Source organism: Sceloporus occidentalis, unplaced genomic scaffold (assembly GCF_023333645.1).
Source record: "Sceloporus occidentalis isolate IW3139 unplaced genomic scaffold, rSceOcc1.0.p SCAF_72, whole genome shotgun sequence".
Taxonomy (NCBI): Eukaryota; Metazoa; Chordata; class Lepidosauria; order Squamata; family Phrynosomatidae; genus Sceloporus; species Sceloporus occidentalis.
Window position 1 is genome coordinate 4,194,062 of NW_028317052.1, and position 23,439 is coordinate 4,217,500.

Consider the following 23,439-nt stretch of genomic DNA (forward strand, 5'->3'; position numbering starts at 1 on the left):
GTCTTCTTCCACAGAGTATAGTTAAATTCTTTTACACACTGCAACAGTTTAACAACCGTTTTGCATTTTATTAAGCCAAATGATGGTACTGAGAGGTATATGTAATAAGGCCATGTCACAATTCCAAAATGAGTCCACAAAAGGCCTGTTCAATATGACATCTTCTCTGATACTCGGTTAACCTTCATAAACCCAAAGACACGGTCTGGTGGCCAGATCCCCTTTTGACGGACAGGTTGTTGATGTTCACATTAAAGGGAAACCCCACTCCCATCCATTTCTCCCTGCATGTTGTGTTTTTATATTATCAGTAGGATGCATAGCAGTGTATGATATATAGCTTTTTGCATACATATTCCTTACAACCATAAGCCAGTTACCTAAGGCTATAAAAGTATGGTGGGAGTTCCCTGTTAAGTTGAAATTGTTACTGGAAGGTGCTAATCAAGTGATGCTTTGACTTCCTAATAATTATATATATATATATATATATATATATATATATATATATGTCAAAAAATCAGTGTTGCAGAGTATGCGGTGATACCTTTTTTATTGGACTAACATAACCTAAAAATTAAAGTACTCAAAGGAAATTTCAGAAACTCTCAGGAAAGAAAAACATTTGAGATGAAAATGATAACACATTTTAACACCATAAAAGAGGGACTTAATGTGGATTCTGGTTTTCTTACACACTACCAGAACGTCATATGAACTTCATCTAGTCATCCAATGTCTAATTGCTGTTATTATCTTTGATGTTTTACTGTGGTTATTGGTTTCCCTAAGTTTATTTGTTCTGTCCCTGGGTTATCTCTCTACCTCTCTGCATTTCTCACCTCCAGACCTATTATTTACGACACCCCACTCAACCCCCCCCCCTTATACCATCACTTGTTTTAAGTTGTAACCTCTATCATGTTGATTAGTATTGCTTCGGACCTGATGAAGGGAGGATAACTCTCGAAAGCTTGTCTTTTAAATATTATGTTACTCCAATAAAAAAGGTATCACCGCATACTCTGCAATACTCTGATTTTTTGACATTGTGTCTACTGGACTAATACGGCTTCACCGTTTTACATATATATATTATATGTGTGTGTTTATATTACATGCTTCAAGAAAACAAAGTAATTCTCCGACTGGATTAAATATTAAATCAGACTGGTTGTGGCACTTGAGGTTATAGCTTTAAATTTTTGGAGGCCCTAAGCAAATAAATAAATAAAGGGACAATTTCTAACAAAAGGATTATTATTTAACATCATCACGGCTATTAAAACGCATTGCTTTAATTAAACATTTTTAAACTAATTTGATATTACCATTGTATACATTTAATGAGTTTAGGTATGCTTAGAAAGATGTGAATGTGTCAGTACCACTTAAAATCATCAGTCTGCTGCTATTGCGCAATAGATACATGGTAAGTGGCTGCTTATAAAAAATATAGTAAAAGTAAACCTTTATGTAGAACCAAGTGTATGCAATGTTAAAGTCTCATTGCTCTATACTGTTAATGTTAAAGTCTATAAAACTGGTTTAAATGACATCTGGTACTTAAGTAGTCTGTTTTCCTTTTCTTGAGAAAAATAATAAAAAATGTAGGGGAGGGGGAATCAGAAGCTGTGTCATCCAGTCTCGTCAGTGATGTCATACCCCAAGCTTCCATGTAAATGAATTCCTGTCCGGTGCGGTCCCTTGTTTTGGCTGCCTGTCGTGCAGGGCCGTGCTGTTCTGGGATTTGTCCCAGGTTTTAAACTGGAAGTGCAACCACATACCCTAAATAGACAGCTCTCTGGGAGGAAGCACTAAGCTATTCCCAATGTGGTTAATACTGCTTCCATTACACGGCGGCTTTATGTAATATTGTGTTTTATTAATCTCTATCCGTACAAGCAGAGTTCTCGTTCTGGATACTGCTTTTATTATTATTATTTATTTTTAATCCTATTTAATAAACACGAGCGCTAGGAATTGCCACACAATAGCAAATGCTGCGGAGACAAAAAAAAAAAAGTCCAGATTATTTAATCAGAACCAAAGAGAAAGAGATGCAGGAACCGGAGTAGTGTATATGTAGACATATTTGTTTTGTTCTGGTTTACTAATGTGGATTTTTGTAAACCCAGTAGAACAGGGGTGTCCCAAGTTTTTTCTGCAGTGGGCCACTTCATCAGAATTGTATACGTGCGAGGGCCGCACTCATTTTTCACTGAGAGAAAATATGGCCTTTAATAAAATATGCAGATTAAAATAAAGTAAATGACACAAAACCTTTACTTTTCCTCTCACTGATTTCTGGGATTTCTGGGCCTACAAATTCAGGATTCTGGATAAGTAAAAATAAAATAGTTCTATTTATTTTAGGGATGCACTAAAATGAAAATTCTGGACCAAAACCGAAAATTCAAGGTTCACTTAGCTGAAACTGAAAGTGACCCCCCCCACACACTTTAATAAAAGTAAGTTACACACCAAAATTGTACAAAAAATTATATATTATGATTAACAGCAATCTCAGGCATACCCAGATTACAGCATGTACTGGTTGGCTGGGCATTGTATTTTTTGTCCAATTTTAGTGTGTAACCACGCTTTTATTAAAAGTAACACACCACAAATGGACAAAAAAAATCAACAATATGACTTGGCATGATAGGAGTGTGATTGCTAACAGCAAACACACTCTTTTTATACCCAGGCAACCAGTGAATGCTGGAACCTAGGCATGATGGGACTGTGATTGCTGTTAGCAGATTGCTATTAGCTGTTGGCAGTCACACTCCTATCATCCCAAATCAGCCAATACATGCTGGTACAGGGTGGCTGTAAGTGTAGACCCCATACTGCTGGCAGCATCAATACACAAGGGGGGAAGCTAGCCAGGTTTCAGCATGTACTGGCTGACTTGGCATGATAGGAGTGTGATTGCTAACAGCAATCATAGTCCCATCATGCCTAGGTTCCAGCACTTACACATCCATGCTATCACACACACATTCATTCATATACTCATTCATTCACACATTCATTCATTCCCTCACAGGCATACTCATTCAAACAACCTCCCCCACCCCCTTACCTACACATCCATGCTATCACACACACACAAACTCATTCATTCACAGATTAATTCCCTCAATCAGACATACTCATTCACACAACCCACCCCACCCCCTTACCTGCTCTACAGCTCTCGATGCCGCTCACAGACTTCAGCAGGGGGCGCGGCCTCCCTCGTTCTCCCCACAGAGGAAGCAGAACTGAAGCAGAGAATAGCCCCTCCCACAAGTAAGCAGCAGGGCTCTTGCGAGCCTGGCTGCCGATCTCACGCGGGCCGCACCTCGAGGTTTCACGGGCCGCATTTGGCCCGCGGGCCGCATGTTGGACGCCCCTGCCGTAGAATGTATTATTTGGCAGTTGTAAGTGCCGCTGCATTTCCTTTTCATACAATCAATATATTGTGTGGTCTACGTGCAACGACAGCCTTTTCAACAAAGGTTCATACATACTATATATTATTGTATTTTTTCCTATTTAAGTAAAATTCCAGGCAGAAAGATTGTGATAAAGTATGAATATGTAATTATTGCATTAAAAAAAGTTAGAATTGTTCCTGGAAAAAAAAAAATTGATGGTGTTTTGAGCCCCTCGCCCCTTTTCACCCGGATAGTAAAAGCCGGTCTTAGCTTATTGCAATTACAAAGAGGTCTAGATGCTCCCTTTAAAAATGCAGGTTTTAAACCTAAAGACATTCAAAATAGAGGGGAAAGTGAGGGGTTGTGAACTAAAAAGGATGACACCCATCAGACTGTATTGCTTGATGTTCCGTGTGTCCATGCATATACTTCAAATAAACTTCACTACTTCTGGTGATCGCCGAGTGCAAGGGTCTGGGGCTCAGAATGTGTAAAATATTCCCGTTTATTTCAGTAGGCGCACGTTTCTCCCACTTCTTCAGGGACCTTATACTGTCCCTTTTAATTATCCATGGCCCAGGCTGTTTACATTATTTGAGTGCAAGATATATAAATTTATATTTCTTTAAACTTTGTCTACTAAGACTTACTTGGCTAGGGTCATCCCTTGTGGATGGACTGTTTCAGCCGGCGTCTTTATACATGGAGGATGGACTGTTTCAGCCGGCGTCTTTATACATGGAGGATGGACTGTTTCAGCCGGCGTCTATATACATGGAGGATGGACTGTTTCAGCCGGCGTCTATATACATGGAGGATGGACTGTTTCAGCCGGCGTCTATATACATGGAGGATGGACTGTTTCAGCCGGTGTCTTTATACATGGAGGATGGACTGTTTCAGCCGGCGTCTTTATACATGGAGGATGGCTTTTTTCAGCCGGCGTCTATATACATGGAGGATGGCTTTTTTCAGCTGGCGTCTATATACATGGAGGACGGACTGTTTCAGCCGGCGTCTATATACATGGAGGATGGCTTTTTTCAGCTGGCGTCTATATACATGGAGGATGGCTTTTTTCAGCTGGCGTCTATATACATGTCTTACAGTTCCTTTGTCCTGTGGTTTTACACATTTCTTAGCCTGTACATGTGTGAAGCTTCAACCATGTGCAGTAACCTTAACTAAGGCAAAGACAATTACTTGGCTTCAATCCAAAGTGATAGACTAAACATGAATAATCACTGCAAGCAAATAACCATTTTCTCAGCAAACTAATGGAATATGTATCAACTGTTTACACTCTTTATGCATGTTCTGCATCTTCAATTATTTCTTTGAGATAACTTATTTTTAGTGAATGGTCATGTGTAACTTGAATACCAATCAATACCAGGTGAGTTAAATGAAAATGCCGTTGTCCTCAAGTAATAAAGTGTATGAGAATTTCTGGCACATGAAGGTTAATAACAAAAGAACCACAAGCAGAAGGCCAAGAAGAAAGATATGGAGATGTAGAGAAACTTTAACATCACTGTGTCCACAGGCTGCAGGGCTCCATCGCGTAGTGATCATTTAGATTGTAAGCTCTTAGTGATCAGGTTCCTCCACGCACTTTTTTGTTTTGAATTCATTTTAGCTACACACATATGCCCTGCAGTCAGATTCTCCGTGTCCTTAAACGTTGACTTTCACCAGCAGTAAATGTTGAATGCAAGCTGAAAGAACTGAAATGTGCAGAAGGATGCAAGATATTCGATTAAAATTGTATTAGTTTTTATATTCTGCACTTCTGTATTAACATTGATGGGAGAATAAGAAAGTCTGGGAAATGAGGATGTATCCACAGACTTTCTATACCCACCAATCTCCATTTTGGTGCTAAGTTTAATAATTAGCAACTAGTGGAATGTTCCTGATGGCTGTTCCATGTATTCCCTGTCTGCATTTTCTCTAAAGGTTAAAAAATAATTATTTTGTTCTGATTTTACTTATTTTTGTTTGTTTCAGGATGGAAACATTTCCCTCGGTAGCAGAAAGGGTTCTCAAGGAGTTTCAGGCCCTTCTCCAACACAGCCCATCCCCAATTGGTAATACAAGGATGCTGCAAATCATGGCCATTAATATGTTTGCTGTGAGTCACTCCCAATACAAAGGTAAGCGTGCATCCTACAGGTCTACACGTCTTCTTTTTGGGTGTTTAATTTTCAGTAAACCTCAATTTCCTTTTTGTATTGAACATTTAGGTAACGTCAATCCCAGCCAGCCAGAAAAGCATTAAGCATTAACGTTATATAAATATATGTACATTCTGCATGGCCTGTTAATTGAAATGGAAAACTTTAAAGATTAACCATCTCTACTGCTGGTTTAATACCACCCAAGAAAACACTCAACATAGCATATCAGTAAGATATATACATTTAGGGTTATGGGTAGAAGTGGCCTTATCACCATAGCAACAAAGGAATGGTCTAACCTGCTGTGTGTGGCCAAACATGGTTTATGCCTTGTTATGCTTGTGTGTTGTTGTTTTTTTGTTGTTTGTTTTTTGGGGGGGGGTTGCGAAAAAAGAGCACAACAAGCATTATGTTGTTTTCGGCGTGTATTGCGTTTTTCTCCAAAATGTACGTTCACTGCTAAAGCACATTGTGTGCCAACGCATTTTCAGCCAGAGCACGTTCTTAGTAGGGGACATTGTGGCACTCCTCAATGTCCCGACGATGCTGCCTCTCAGAACTCAGCATTTAACCAATGACTGTCGGCATTTAATAAAACTCTTCAGCATTGTTACATACGTCTGGCGATTTCCAGTTTGTATACAATATTGGGTCACAATTGATTACAAAGTGTCTGACCACCATCTGTACTGTGGGATTAAGTGTATCGTGATCAGTCATTAACCATATTCAGTCTTTTACTTGCAAGAATATACCAGGGTTTGATAAATTTGGTTTAGATCTAGGAACCAGCCAAAAATTGTAGGAGTCAAGTTTTTATTTTCATGTATTTAACATTTCTGTAATATCTCCTCTTTCCCTTCTGTCTTCTAAAGTGATACTTTAACATTTTATGTCCCCTTCATATGAAATACATAAAGAAATGTGTCCCAAGATAATAATTTACAAAATCTATGTAATAAAAAGGGTTATAATATAAAGTATTGATCAATACATTAAATATTTGGCAAATATTAATAATCTTTTATAAATTAGTGAAAACATTCATCCACCTAATATTTTGATAAATGAATCCATTACATTATAGGCTAATCAAGTTATTAAGTGAGAAGTATTACATTGCTCAATAAATTGGTATATATTAAATAATTGTAGAAAAAAATCAATGTTCACTAAATAAAGCTGATAAATGCATTAGTCCATTACTAAATATATAGGAAGCAACCTGAACGGAGCTGACTGTGCCTGTCGCTTCTGTTCTAAGCTGTATCCTACTGACACTTAGTAGCCCTGATTTGGATCTGTTGGTGTCACCTCATGGCCAATTGTTGACCCTACCTGGTGCCTGTACACCCTACAGTGTGAGCAAAGGGTGTACATTCCCTAACGTGGTCTATAAGACACTCTGGTTGCTTTTTCTCATTGTTGACTCTGTATGTTTTTAAATAATCTAATAAAAGTTTTATTTATTTAGAAGATACAGTGTGTACACTTGTTTTGGGTGTTATGTCTGCAGGTTTAGATATCGTGGACTATTGTAAATGTACAATATTTTAACCAAGAACCCAGAACAAGTATAAATGAAGATTGGGTGCACCCCGAGTTATGTTGGTTATGTCACTGAGGCTGTGAGTACAGAATAAAGACTATGATGCTGGTTACCTCAGTTATGACTCAGTCAGTTACCGCTTGTTCCGTTATAAATACAAGCGGTAAGACCAAAAGTATTCCTCAAAAGAATAACATAAAAGTGTAAGTGACGGAATGTTTTAGTACCACCGGCTTCACTACAATCCTGACGAAGAATTTTACCGAAAATGTGAGATGGCGTGGAGCGAGTTTGAGATTCCAGTCGTACTGCCGTGTGTCGGCTCACATTTAAACCCTTGGAGCTGCTGCTGTGCCCCCGTTAGAAGTGCTGAAACGAGATTCTAATACTGAAAGATTTAGGAGCGCAGAGTAACAGGCGTGTAATCCCGAGCGCATGCCCCAGCATGTGTGCTTATTATACGGTTACTCCGGCAGCTGCTTCCAGTAGCTGACTTTGCTACCAAGTACCACGCACACGCCGCTTGGCTTAACGATTCTGCGGCGTGCCGCCTCTCTTGGCCGAGGACTCGGTCTTACCAAAAAACTTTCATCCATGCATAGCCACCATTTTTTTGGGGGGGGGGGGGGGGCAAAACGCATTCTTTCTTTTTAGTTGATCCCGAAAGAAATCCCAGAATGATCCTGTATGAAGATCGATTCTGGTGCAGGGAAATTCCAACAATGATCGTGTATCTCACACCAATGCGCAGCCAAGCTGTTCTTCATACATAGCCTCCAAAATGTTATGCAAAGATGGCCAGCAAATCATGAAAAGTTTGTATGGCAAATAAATCCGTGTTGAGTATATTAATACATATTTAACCAAGAGATGTAACATATTAACAGTTTTAATAATCTAATAATGGAATATTTTCAGGTTATTTTATACCTATAGTGTTTTTTTCCCCATCCATTTTGATTTGGTTTAACAGTAGATTCTACTATAAATATTGGGGATATAATTCACATCCTTATGTGAATCTTCAGACACAGAATATTAGGAGGGCAGCTTCTACCGCCGATTTCTCCTTTATAATTTATGTATATATATATATTTACATACTGTGAGTACTTTGCTATGCTTTCTTTTTTTTAGTAAGGGTTCTCAGAAACCCTAAAGAAATTACGTTGCAGAAAATCTTATTCCCATGTAAGTTTTGCGGTTGTATATAATACGCCCTCAATGTGTGTGTGCTAAAACAGAGGAAAATAAAGTATTTCGCGGGAAGGTTTTTACAGTACTTTATTGCGGGGGGGCCTGAGATATAAATTGCATAATTTAGCATTTTTATCCCCTTTTGCACCCTTACTTGTAAAATCCAATCAATGACCGTGAAAGGGGAACGAGAATTAAATAAAAAGAAAATACAGGGAGTAATGATGGCTCTTCCCATGTTACATGTACAAGGGGTTTTTATACTACACTGTGTAGGATTTGGAAAAGTAACAGGTCTGCCTTTAAAGACTTGCTCTAACATCTGGGCTTTCATGTGATCGGTGATTTAGAGTCGCGTCTAAGCAGGCATACACGGTGGGAATGGGGATTTTTGAATACAGACATGCTCAGTGTTCTCGATGATAGATGATAGTGAACCTTTCCTATTGTGAATCATGAATACATGGAAAAAAGATTTCTCATTCTCATGACATGATTGGTGGGAAGAGCATCGCACTGGAGTGGGCAACTCATCTGTGATGGCTATTTTCCTAAGTTTTAATCCCCACACAGTCATCCTTACGTTGTCTGGTTTACTTCTTGTTACTCTCAAGTGCCAAACGTCTTTTTTTTTAGTGGCTGTGTGATTTGAAGCATGGGATGCACTGGTTGTCGTTCATCGGTTAGCCGGTGCTGGCATTCTACTTCCTCTATAGATGGGGGGAAAAGTACTGAATACTTGTCTGGTCTAGATCTGAGGGCTCACAGCATACTCGTTTTCTTAAAACATTGTTCGATGACTTCACTAATTAGTCTGCCTATAGTGAAAAATGATTGGAGTCACCAGAGGACCTCATAGTTAAACTGGAAAGCATATGTTTGTAAAGCAGCAAGTCGATGTACTTTTAATGAGTGCTGTTTTTTTTTTAACAGTTCACACATAAACCACACAGTTCACTTTTTGTGTTGAAAACAGCATTTTTATCTTTGCACTATACCCACGTCGTTTTCTTGTTGCATTTCTCCATCATAGTCGTCTTCGTTCCGTCTCTCTCCATTTCCTTTTCTTCAAACATCGTTCAAACATTCTAGAAATAAACTACTGAAGGTATTTCTAGCCGTGTGACAGTACATTTTAATCACTTCACAGGTAAACAAATTACTTACTCATTTGGGAATTAAATCCCAGGAATAAATCAAAAGAAAGAAGAATAGGAGAGAAAATATATTCATACTTTAAAACTTAACTTTTTTTAAATTAACCTCTAAGAATGTGGATGACCCCTAGTCATCCACAGTCTTAGGGGTTAATTTAAATAAATGTTATGTTGTAATTTATGAAAATATGTCCTACTTCTCCTTTTCACTTCACAGGTTAGTATTAACGGGTAATAAACCGCCCCATTTAATGGTGATTGTTACCTAAATGGGCTTAACATTGAGAGAGGGGAGCAATATATGGCCATATGGATGAGATGGAATCCCCAATATTTCTGCCTTCTGTGTTTTTTTGAATGTTATTCGCTGAATAAAGCTCAGATGTGTGCAGGTAAATAAGGATGAACTGTGCGTGGGAATGGTTTTGCTGCATTGGTGCTTTTTCATGCTTTTCTGGTTCCAGGAACTTTGTCCATCGCAAACTATCCACATTGAATGTGTATTGCATGCAGGTTCACAAAGTCCAGCAAGCGGTGTTCATTCTCCGCTAGATCTGGAAGCTGTCTCATTCACTTACACGAACGGCACAGTAAAAGCAACCACGTCGGTTTTCTGTTCTCTGTAACCTTGGGAAAGCAAAAAAGATACAACTATTGACAATGGAGCTCTTTAGCTGGCAGTTTACCTTAAATCATGCATCACGGTATAAAGATAACCCTGCAGGGTTTTATATTGGGGCAGATTTCCGCCTTGTCTGCATTTAGTCCAAGCAATGCGTTTCTCAAAAGAGAGGTGTAAATTGCTGGACAGGCTCTCAAAGGCTTTGTATGCCTTAACAATCAAATTGATTTCAAAACGTTGAGAGACAGACTGGAGTAACTGAACAAACACGTTGCAGGTTTCAATTCCTTCACTGTAAATTTCTACCACCAATGCTGGAAGGCTGTTTCATTTACTTACTACCCTCTTTTTGGATGGGGAGAGGTGTAATCCCACACCAGTATTAAGAACACTATCTAATGGAAGAGCTTTTTTAGTCGTAGTATTATTGGCGTCCTTCAAACATGACCCAGTCAGTCCCCATATAATTAGAGCTCTTATTTAATTAGCGTACTTGTAGCTGAGGCTTAACACATAATAGAATGTGCTGCCCGGAAGTCACAGAACATGCTCCAATAACGCTGGCACGCGGTGTTACATGTATTATATGCAGTTTGTGCGTGTGTATATAGAATTGCTTGCTTACCAAGCAACTCTTTACTGTACGTATATTCAAAGAATGTGGCAATCTATTAGGGAAAGAGGGCTTATTAATATATATATATATGTTATGTATAATGCTGTTTTAGAGGATGCGCACATTAATGTGAGTGCATGACATCCATCTACACCACGGCACTCAATCCAATGCCACAGGACGCCTCGTATTTAACTCTGAACCCCTTTTCCTATTTGACACGGGTGACGAGCTACATCCATCATCTTTTTCAGATGCGCTTTGTCGTTCGTAACACCCCAGGCCCCTCCGAAAGCACAAAGTTCCATCCGACACTCACTGCTCGCCCTCCTCGCCTCCTAACTCTCCCCATCCCCAGATGTGCTGCCTTAAAACGAGCGAAGGTGGAAATGATGCTGGAAGGAACATCTGTATAGTCAAGTCAGACGCGCTGCAGCTGCTGCTTAGCCCTGGCAGCCTCCTCGCCGCTGTCTGCTGGGGTTTACTTCTGTCTGCATTGAAACATGTCTTAAGAAAGAGGGGGTTTAGGAAAGAGAAAGGAGGGGTGGCATTAAGCCAGCACCACTTACCCTGCCCTCTCCTCCCAGCCCCCCTTCTCCCCTTTGGGGCCAGACATGGAATTAATCTCCTCTTTCTGCTCTGGGTACTTCAGATCGCTGGCAGCGCACGGCAGGATGTGGGATCTCTCTCTCTCTCTCTCTCTCTCTCTCTCTCTCTCTCTCTGCGCCTTGGCTGACTTTTTTACCTCTCGAAGAATTTGGAAGGCCGTGAGATTCCCCCCTCTCCCTCCTGCCCTCCTCCACCCCCCCTTCTCATCCCCGCCTCAGCGCAGTGAAGTTTTTCAGCCTGCTGATCTCCCTGCTGTGGCTTTGCCCTAATAGATTTCAGATGTTGACACTGTTGACTTCAGTACCAAACTATTTTACATGTGATCGGCTGTATTTCCTGAGGAAATCTGCAAGATATTTATTAAGAACTAATAAAATAAACCTCTCCCTGAGATTTGAGGTAGTATTCAATTCTCTGGGCCGTTCTGGTTTCCACTCTCACCCAGGTCGCTTTGCGTTCTCCCGTAATAGCGGGAACACAATTTGACTAGAAGCTGTTCCATTTATTAGTTTTTTTTTGTTGTTTTTATTGTCCTGAAACGGTTTGATAAATCAGAAAATCAATATCATACGCAGTCGTAACTTAACCATATCCGTCGTAACTTAACCATATCCGTCGTAACATAACATATGGATAAAATATACATGCGTTAATGCAAGATGTATTTGGGTTCTTGAAATCATGAGTTATACCCACCGGAGTACTACATGCTGTCATACTTCAGCTGCAACCGGCCCCACGGATTGCAACCCATTTATTAAAACAATCAAAATTGTTATTTTACTGTAATTCTAAAAAAAATATATATATATTCAAGTGACTAGCAAACCCAGCAAAGGATAAGCTATATAAAACAGTATTTGAATGCAAATGGACCGCCAGCTATTACTAGTGACTGTAATGTGCTATCGCCATTGGGGTTGTTTCTGGGTCCTGACAGACTTTTGGCGTACTTTTGGTTCTCTCTTATATTTTGATAAAGGTATATCAGACATGCAAAACAGTCTGGTCGTAACATCCAGTTGCTATTGCCAACCACTGCCCGCTAGCGAGTTGAAGTCTTTTGCACATGGCCGCAATTTGGTTGGTGTCTTGGGTGTGTATATTATCCACCTTATTTGTATATACTTAACTTCTATTTTATTGTAATTATATCAATAAAAAACATTTTAACAGGCCGATACAAAGAAAAAAAACGTACATGTTTCCTTTCCAATGAATGAATGCATTGAGAACATTGATACAATGTTTGATCTATGAAGCTCTTAAGCCATTTTTGGGTAAAAATGTAAAAATTGTCTAAGTTACAAACCCTCTAACTTCTCCTGACCGTGTAGTTTCATGGAACCCCAACTAATCTCAGGTTCCACAGTTTACACAATTAATAAATGTCCCTCTATTTTTGTTTCTAACTTATATTTTATATTTAACCAACAATTTACCTGGTGCTTCTTACTATACACATATTCAGAGGGTATGATCTGGAATTAACAAATAGGGCCATTGTATATGGTATAGGGAGATGGCTTGGTACCTACACTTGGGTATCTATTGACACACATCTGTTATTCGACGTATACTGTTTGATCTGATCCGCTGTCATGTTGTGATTATTTTCAAATCCTTTCACTTTTTTTACACTGAAACACTTTTAGATTTTACGGTTTCTGTCTTTTTATTTCTAGCCAAAAAAAAATCCATAATTTGCATCCCTCAGCAATGAGAAGATTTATGGTAACTTGCCATTGTGCCCCCCCCCCCCCCGATGAGGTGTTACGGGCTGCCAGCCCATAGCCATGTAATTGTTGCGTTTTCGTGCTGTGCCATTCTCACTGTGCCCAATTCCACCATGGGGATTTTGGGACCTGGCATAGGAAGAAAGGCTGTTCTTAATAGGCTCAATAAATAAAGCCGTGTAATTGCACTTGGCAGGGAAGCTTCATTCTTACGAATGTGCAATTCCTACTCTCCCATTTCCCAGTCATGTGCATGACAGTTTTTGCCTGTTTGTCTGGCGTCCGCTTTTCCCTGTGATGGAAATACATTTTAGCGGTATCTTTAACATTTCTCTGCACTCAGCGACAACCTGTTGCCCTGCAGAGTTTGATAGACAATCCCATTATCCTCCTGTTTTGTAGTTGCTAATTAAATCCCCTGGATCCTAATTTAGATTATAGTACGCAGTAGTTTGTAGAGGATGCTGCTCTATGTTCTGCTTTAGGCAGCGAATGCACATTTTATTTGATGTTCAATTTTACCAAAGCGGACTTTCATGCAGAGATGGCCAAAGTCAGCTGCCTTCTAGTTAATGTTACCTGTTTGGTAGGCCTCGTATTATACATTTGTATTATTTGAGCCTGAGACTAGCTTAGCGCACCGACATTTTTTCTTTTCCCTGTTTGCACATATTTGAGGTTGTTGGCTCCTCATTAGTCTGGTTGCAGCTTGCTGTCCAGGGGTTAATAGGGAGGAGGTTTAATTGCACCTCCCCCAACACATTAATCTGGTTTTGGTAGCAGTATAAACTGCTTTGTGTGCCCACTATGTAGGAGGTGAGCGTAGGTTCTCACCCTATTGAGAGTGTGCCTTGACGTGGCGGGTGAGCTTAATTATGCTTTGGCCAATTCATATAACCAAAACCTCTCATTTATATTATGTTTATATATTTGTTGCCAACTTTATTAGGGTAAGACGCACAGACAGTTTTTGTTTGTTCTAGTTAATGGACAGTTCTGCGGTCTACAGGTCCCAGGATCCTCTACCAGTTTCCAGCAGAGCACTCTGGGATTTGTGGTAGACCAATGACTTTGCAGAGCCTTAGTTTTAATATTATTATTTGTTTTATATAGCGCCATCATATTCCACAGAGCTGTACAATGGGTAAACAGGACTTAACAAGTTGACTTACAGAGACAGGTGAGGAGGGCCCTGCTCAAACAAGCTTACAATCTAAAGGACAGCACCTAAAAGCATGAAACATCTGTCCTCGCGTTCAACTTTGAATGCTATGTAGACCCTTAAAGCATCACATGTTACATTTTGCAGTTCATTATACTCGATAAGGAATTCTGTATAAGTATGTGCTAGAAGGGGGAGAGAAGAAAGGAAGAAACTGTAGAATCTGAAAAAAGGTGCTGGTCATCCCAATGAACTCAAATATTCAAGGACTAAGAAATACAGTAAAAATGTATTTAGGTGTCAGCGCTCACCCCAAGCATATTTTTACTAGATAAACCTACATATTCAAATAAGCAATATATGTGTATTATAAACCCACCGTAGGTGTAGTATGTGCAGTAGTCATCTTCCTCTTAGTAGGATTTGGGTGATTATTCCTCCCCATTTATTTATTCTGCTTTCCCAAAGGGGCAGAAATGACATTTTTTCCCTTTTTGGAAACTCGTGAAACGAGCTTCTTAGATGCCTTTGCTCTTCTTACCACCACTTGCATTGCTCCAGTAGCAGCAGCCATCTGTGCCAGCGGCATACAATACAGCGTAATACACCATCGAGTTGGAATGGGTGCAATTACTAAGCAAAGCCCTGAGAGGTTGGTGGGGGGGGGCTAAATAATGGACTTTTAACAGAGCAGTTATAGCAGAATGTGCATATTGGTAAGTTTGGAGTTTTTTTCATGAATGAATCTAAGGTATGCTAAAAGGCCGTGATGGTTAAAAATGAATCGGTTCATACAGTAATAATGGGAGTTCCTATCCTCTGTTCGCAGCTTGTTTTTACAAAGTTGGGCAGGTTTGAGGAACCCGCGTGTGTTTGTATGTTTTCTGTTTCCTAACCAACAACATTTGCCTGTTACAGGACAATACATTTAATTACCTTAATCAGCAGAAAGTTATTTGACCCCGATATGCGCGAATTTGCGAGTTCTGTTTGGGTTTCCCCCCTGTTTTCAGTTCCTGGGGCAGTAGGAAGTGAGAGTATCATGTTCATCGCTCACACGCTATATTCAGGCGTAGTAATAACGATCACTTCTACTGTCTCACCATTTCTCGTATGTGAACGGATAAAAAGTCGCCAGTCCCTTGGCAAGGATGGACCAGCTCTTAGTGGCCTTTACTACTGTTAAGGTTAAGGCATCACCAACTACTTTGTGACATCTCTAATTAGATTTATTTTAATATCATATAAATTTAAAACAAAAAATAATTTTTGTCCCTCTTGCCTTTAAAAACCATATATTTAGAAATTAGAATTGTGGTTTAAAAGCTCCTATTTATAAGACATTAACATACAAGTTATTACATGATCACAGTCGTCATACCTGTTTGTATAAGCAGTCTCTACCTAGCTGCAAGTACTGGTAAAGACCTCAGAAACAGAGAAAAGAACAATATCAAGACCAAAAAATGGCTACATTATTTATAATTTGGGTGACATGTATTCTGCCAGTTCGGCGGCACAGCTCCTTTCACTCATGGTGGCGACTTTCGTACACTGCTTTTCCTGCTTGTGAAACCAAAGAATATGTGTGTGGGCACAGCCTGTAAACAGTGCTTCCTCTTTCACAGAAGTCACGATCAGGTTAAGAGGACATTCTTCTCTTCTTGCTCTTTTTCTAGTTATTTCTAGATTTTGCATGGAAATCTGAGCTCAACCACATTGTTGCTAAGGTAACAGGAAAGGGGATGTTTCCCCCATCGGGTTGGTTTCTACGAATGTATATATATTATATATAATACATATATATTTGTTTTACATAGTGCCATCGTATTCTGCAGTGCTGTACAATGGGTATATATACGTATGTGTGTGTGTGTGTATGTATATATATGTATATATATGTATATATATATAATATAAATTTTTTGTTCTATATAGTACCATGTTCCACAGACACCGGTGTGTATATATAGATGTGTGTGTGTATATAGAGGTACAGTGTGTGTGTGTGTGTATATGTATATATATCCCCTGCAGTGTATCTGCCTCTTTCACTACTCCTTGGCTCCTTGACTTGCAGGTGAATCATTGAGGCTACCACATCTCCTGCTAGCCATGGCAAGATCTCCCCATGTGCATATACAGAGGGTACAGCCAAATGTGGTATCAAAAACAAGACCATGGACAGGTTTTTTGTTTAATATACAGGTTGATTACTTTATATTACAAAGCACTTTGGAATGCATTCTTTGGTGGAGCTGTATGATCCACCAAACTGTCCCCTATGGATGGTTTGAATAAAGTATTCATGCTTTTTATTTTCTGATATCCTTTTAGTATTTTGGTAATTTCTTAGTATTTTGGTAATTACTCTTTGGTTATCTGCTAATACGATGGGAGGAGAATATGCCCAAGATGCCCATTGAGTTTTATTGCAGAAGAAACTACTGAATTGGTAACGTGGATGAAAAGGCAACTCTACAGCTGTTATGGTACTTTAACTCCCACCATGCACTGCCAGGTTTATGAAATAAAAAGTTTCTATAGCACGTTAAGCATCCTGATACTTCTACGTATCTTGCTTTAAACAGTCGGTCGTACAATTTATTTTTATGTTTTGTTTAGGGAGCAACAAGCACAACAAGCATGGGCAGCCTCTTAATGTGTTAGTGGGCAGCGCATGCTCACGTGCCATATCATCTAAGTAGCTGTGGCCAAGTAACCATGGCTTTCTTTTTCTTCTTGAGAGATGAAAGCAATGAATGTACTGTTTTAGTGTAACCACTTTTTTTCAGTGCTAGGATTTGGGGTTCTCATTCAGTTAGCTGTTTTCTGGAATCAGGGTTGACAGCTCCAAAAGCTTTACGTTTAAGAGTGGGGTGCCATAAATTTAGCGCTCGCAGATGTCATGTTTGGAGCTTGGAGCCAGTGCAGCACCCGGTGGGTGTGCCGTTAGAGGGGAGAGGAGAAGGGGTGCTTGTCTTTTTGCCAAGCATCTGTCAAGACACCAAGATACAGCACTGCTCAGTGACTGTGTGCTGTCAGCTCACTAGACACTCCGCTTCCTGGAAACAAAGCAGATGCATGAAAAAAATCAACCTGAACTTAAAATCTTTTTTAAATTGCTGTATAAAGATGTCTCTTGCCTCAACGTGTCCTGTATAGCCCTTTACCCTGCCTTTGCAGCTGTGCCTCATCTCATACACTGTTTTTTCCCCCCCATCTTCTTCATCTGTTTTCCCCTTCTAAGTCTGCTAATGCATCCTCCTTCCCTGCCTTTTATCTCATTCATCTTGCTCTCCTCTATGCCAATCTCCACTCATGCCCCAGAACCATTCAGTGGATATAATCAGTGCTAACTGAGAACTTTTTAAGAATTTGAATGTTTGGGATCATGGTAATGTATAGGCGTTCCTGGCCATATTGACATATACACTATATGGACAAAAGTATTGGGACACCTGTGAGCTGGGCCTTCTCGTCCAACATCAGTGCCTGACCTCACTGGATGCGTAGGCAAAAGTTCCAGAAATGCTCCAAAATCTTGTGGGAAGCCTTCCCAGAAGAGTGGAAGCTGTTATAGCTGCAAGGGGGGGGGCAGCTACATATTAATGTCTATGCACTTAGAATGCAATGTCATAGAAGCCCCTGTTGGTGTAATGGACAGGTGTCCCAATACTTTTGTCTATATAGTTTAGCAATTAAATCAGGTTCCAGTGATTGTTGAAGTTCCATTTTTAAGGGACATTTCATGGTACCTGGTTGTCCAGGTGAAAAATTATTTCTGATCTTTCTGTAAGTCTTTACTTGTAACTAAAGAAGTCACTCGTTACCAGTTACACCCGCACTCATCAATTTGGCATTCTTTATGGACACCGGCCCAGAATTGCACAGCTCATTCATACGTTGTTTGTCCACAGTGGCTATATTTCAGGTTTAACCTTTTATTTTATTTTTTCTCTGCTACACTGGTGTGTACTTCTGATTAAAAACAAAACAAAAAAAAAACCAAGAATCCCTGACAGCATATTGAACCTCACACTAGGTAGTAAATAATTGCTTAGGTTTTCTCAGATCTTTGCCATGAGAAATGGCCTACCATATCCGGTTTTTGGTGGTCTGGAGTGGTCTTCTGAGAATGACTCACAAGCCTGCATTTTCATTGGGTTCCTCTGGGGTTGGTTTTTTGCTGGCCCTCTCAATAGATCGTTAACTTTTATTCCCTGCTCTACCACTTTATGAAGTCAAGTGGGATTCCATATACCTGCAGCTGCTTCCTGCCGATGTTAGAGCAGCAGCAGAGCCGCGCATACGCTCCCAGCGAGCAAATGAAGTGCAGAACTTGTAATGACTTCCGCAGGGGGGAAAAACTCAAGAATAGGAGCCAAGGTGCCAAGAAATATCTTAATTCCAGGTTTGTGTGTTGCTGCCATCTGCTCCTGATAAGCTTTATGTTGCACAGGCAATGTTATTGCTTTTTTGTAAATTAGATTGGGGATTGTGGTTCAACTCATTCTTAAACCCTCCAACTTTGTAATTGACCTATTTAATGATGACAGCCAGGAGAAGGCATGTTACCTGGGCTCCACCCCATCTGAGGTTGCCTGATTAAGTGTTTGAGATTGGTAAACCCCTTATTCTGGAACATTGTTATTACTTTAATGATGTGGCAGGCTGCGTAGTGCCAGTCCTTGCCAGGAGTTTATGATTAGTCGGTTAATGTACTAGCTGTGCCAGAGTTTCCTCCCACCCTCGGTGTGCGTGTTGTGGTTTGGGTCTATGAGTTGGTTGTTGGCTGTTCCTTTATCTTCCAGCTGTTGGTATAGAAAGGCTGTCTGCTCCTCCATGTCAGACAGACGGGTGCTTGCTGCCCACTTCCTTTGGATCCTGGTGGGATTTTCCACCATAGAATTTATCTAGGTACGGGCTGATTCATGCACAAAGCTCTTTGTGTGTCTGAAAGGCAAAGGCTATCTAATAGCTTGCAGGTGCCCTTAGGTGTACGAGATACCATGAGTTCTGTGAGAGATCATTGACTGTCAGGAAGTCACATGACCTGTCACATATTTAATTGCCATTGGCCTGATGCGCATAGTGTTTTGTTATCCCTCTTGTAGGTTTGCTGTAGCAAGTCTGTACTGCTCTATCGTACACTTTAGTCCTCCAAGCTTAACACTTCAAATCCCTGAAGGACTCCCACAGTCTGGCCACGCTTCCCTCCTAGTAAAGCACCCACCGTCTCAAACACAGCTACTTATAAACAGTGGATCATGGGAATAGCTAGCTATACAACTCCCAGAATCCTCATCAAGCCTAGACCTTGCCAAAAATGGCAGCTGAGGCCCATGAGAGTTGTAGTCCAGCAACAGCTGGAAAGCTACATGTTTACTATCCCTTGTGAATTTTAGACCACCTAATATATGCTGTTGAATATCCCTTCCCTTTCACATGTACAGATCATGTTGCACGCTAGCTTGAAATTAATAGCAGGGCTGTCCAAGCCAGTGTGAGTGGTTATATAGCTGAACTCTAAGGTTTTACTTTTATTAATTTGTTGCAAATGAAATTGTATATCTGTACACATTGTTAAGTATTACCATGATAACGCTGCCATAAAAACCGAAGATGCTTCTGGGCTTGTTTTTTGTGATTAAATCTTCAGGCGAAATAATAAAACCAATTTTATTAGGTTTGTTTGCTTAACACAATAGAAATGTAATGTGAATCTTTATCTTTTTTTTAAAAAAATAATAAAATAAATAATAATGATTACACATATGATTGATCTGGTTGCCCGGCCATTTTCACAAAAAAGTTCTCAGCTCCATCGGCAGCCCGATTCACATATTACCTATGTGTTATTCCATTCAATATACATTCTTGTTAGGTATCTGTCTGTTTTGTGAAGTGCAGATTCAGCTGGTAGTGAATTCTGCATGTTAACTACCCCCAGTATAATGCTTATTCCAGGACTTTTTGTGAAATTTTGCATTATTATCATACGCTGTTGTTGCCTGCTTGTTTTGTTTAATATCCAAAAGTGCTGTAGGGCATCATGTATCCTTTACCTGATTTTTAACCCCCTGTGGCATCTCAGTTGCCCCCTCGCACAAACGTGATGATGCTTTACCTGGCTTGCTTATACCATCACGTACAGTACCAGAAGCCTTTGCTTGTACCGTTCATTCTCCCTGCAGCTCCCCCATCAGCTCACAACCAGAACTGCAATCTCTTTTGAACCAGCCAGTGTGTTGCTCTCGCTCTCGCTCTTCCTCCCATTGTCTGGTGTGTCATTTCCTCTGCTGTATTGTGACTGAGAGCAACTCTGCTTGTACCTTTAGCAGACTCACTGGCAAGGGGACATGTTTATCCCTTTTCCTGGAGATTATCTAGGCAAGCGCTCTCTGACAGTTACAATAACAAGGGCTGTGTGTTGTGTTTCCCAGAGAAAGGGCCCTCTCTGCTGAAAGATGTATATCACTAATTAGAAATACAAAGCATCCGGGACACATGGCAGCTTTCTCCTCACCGCCCGCTTCCTGCTTTCAGACAACTTTGACGACAGTTGGTTTATGTTTTCCATGAGTGTAATGTTCTCTGAGAAACACGAGAATGTGTCTCAGAGCAGTGAGAAACGTTGGTAATTTATAACCTCCTGCTCCAGGTAGATTTATAACCTGTAGCGATCTGACCAGTCCAAACAGTGATGTGAATTGCCCGTAGTCTGCGGATCTTGGTAGAGTTACGAGGTTCTCACAGAGTGTTACCTTTATATAAACCCAGGGATTGCGCACTATAAACATTTATGGAATTGCTTACAATTTTTTAAATGTACTATTGCATTTTTAAACTAAATGACAAACTATTATACAGTGATAAAGATGCTAGTCTGTTAGCCAGCACAGGGTTACGTGTTTTTCACTTTTTCTGGGCTCGCAACCAGTTAAGAGAGTGTGTCGTTCTAGTTATTTCACAGAGACATTGGTTTACCTCAACTCTTGAAGCAAGCAATATGAAGAATTTTCATATTCTCTCTTTCTTATGTTGCTTTATAAATAAATGTCTTTTCACAGGGCCAAAGATTCCGGTAGGATGGATGATGTTAGAATTTACATAATATAAAAAAATTTAGTTCCTGGTTTGACTGTGAAAAATTGACTATTGTTTGACCCTTGATCTTTTCTTTAAAAAAAATAAAAATACACAAGAATACTCTGCTCTCGTGAAATATCAAACAATTGCAAATCCAAATCCCAAAAATTTTTAAATATACTGCATGTGTGGCACAATTATTGGCACCCCTATGAATTCATATGAGAAAAATATATTTGAAGTATATTCCCAGTGATATTTGACATTTTAGTTTAGTGGCTATAAGAAAATAGCAGAAGCGTTGAAAATGCCCATTTCCACTATCAGGGCAATAATTAAGAAGGTCCAGTCAACTGAAAATGTTATGAATCAACCTTGAAGAGGACGTGTGTCTATATCAAATATAATCTGACCAGAAAATTAAAGTCCTACCATGGCCATCCCAGTCCCCTGACTTGAACCCATATAAATTGCGTGGGTTGAGCTCAAGAGGAGAGTCCACCAGTGTCGACCTCAAATTTTGAAGGGTTTGGAGCGACTCTATGGAGGAATTGTCTTGGCTCACTTGCCATGTATTCTCCAACCTCACCAGGCATGAGGAGAAGACTTAGTGCTGTTATCTTGGCACAGGGGAAAGCACAAATTATTGACTAAACTAGTGCCAATAATTGTGCCACACAGTGGAGTTTGAAAATGAGACTTGTGTCTTTGACTCATGCCCCAGTTCTCTCTACTGCAAGCAGGGAGGATACTGCGATATGGATGCAGCAGCAGAACTGGTGACGATGAGCACTAATGTTTTAATGCGATTGGTGGCTGCTTCTGTGACTTCAGTGGGAGTTCTTCTGAACATGTGGTAGAAATTTCACTAGAATCACATTCAATCTATCTCGTCTGCCCATTTTTTTAATTTATTTTTTATAGTTTTTCGCTCTCTCGCAGGGTCTCACTCTCGCTCTCTCATGCGGTTTCACTCTGTGTCTCCCTAACTTCTCTACCGACCTATTCCCTGTCTCCTTTCCCGCAGCTGTGCTTCTTCACTTCTGTCTTCATCCTCTTTCCCCTGGTATCGGCTCTGTTGACTAGGCCTCCTCGAGCTCTTTCTGACAGGGTGGAGCCTCCATGCTCTCTCTACCCTGATTGGAGGAACCGGGGAGAGGCTGTTTCTGTGGTGCACGCCATGGCTTCGCACTTCCGCAGAAGTACTCAGAGAAGCCAGTATAATGCAGACGAATTTGCAGAGAAAGGGAGTTGCAGAAACTCTTCTTTCTCTTCAAATTAATCCAGCTGTACTGCCGACTCTCTCTTTTACTGCATACAATGTACAGAACAGAATTTCCATGCATCATTTGTAATTCAGTGATATGAGAGAATTGATAGGCGGTCCAGATACTTCGCTATTTGTATACCAGCCTTCTCTGTTTTTCAATGTACACGTGGAATATAAAGGGGCAGGAGGTAGAAATGCAGGTGAGGGTTAGAAACATGTCGCATAGGAGCCAGCTGGCAATGGTTAAGGAACACATTCATGGCAGTTATGGAACATGGAAAGGTAAAAGCTATAGCTTCATAGGCTTCCCCTTGCTTACTAACTGCAATAAAATATAGACCTTAAAGTTAGCGGCAGATAAGGACCATTCAACCCATCTAGTCTGCCTATTTTTTCTAATGTACAGACTCAACCTTAAGTCCTTGGTCTTGTCTTAGATTTAGGATAGCCTTATGCCTATTACACACACATACATTTAAATTCTCCCATTGTATTAGCCGCCATTACTTATGCTGGAAGGCTGTTCCATGTATCTAGCACCCTTGGAGTAAAGTAAAACTTCAATTACATCTCCGCCTCTGGCCCCCACAGAACTTTTATTTTCTATTTCCAGTAACTAAAAAAAATGCATGTGTCAATTTGCGGTAAAGTGCATTGGTGTCCACGCAAAATGGACTTCAAATTGCTGCTGCTTCTTGTGAGAAGATATGGTCACGTTCTAACAATAGACTTGTGAATTTTACTAGATCCTATTTTAGGAGATCCCTTGTCATAGGTATAGGATTATTGTTTATTAGGGGGAATCAAAGGTGTGAACAGAC

General features: G+C 40.1%; 1 protein-coding gene and 1 non-coding gene across 2 annotated transcripts in view; both read left to right on the plus strand.

The window, feature by feature from the left end:
• Positions 1-23,439, plus strand: part of LOC149286128 (telomerase-binding protein EST1A-like) — a 93,187-nt gene that overhangs the window by 21,027 nt on the left and 48,721 nt on the right. The window contains exon 10 of the mRNA XM_089494440.1: positions 5,439-5,584. Within this exon, the coding sequence (XP_089350566.1) occupies positions 5,439-5,584 (146 nt within the window). The remainder of the gene's footprint in view (positions 1-5,438; positions 5,585-23,439) is intronic.
• LOC149286129 (U6atac minor spliceosomal RNA) lies at positions 15,365-15,491 on the plus strand. The gene has a single exon (XR_016277697.1). It is a non-coding gene; the product is annotated as a U6atac minor spliceosomal RNA (small nuclear RNA).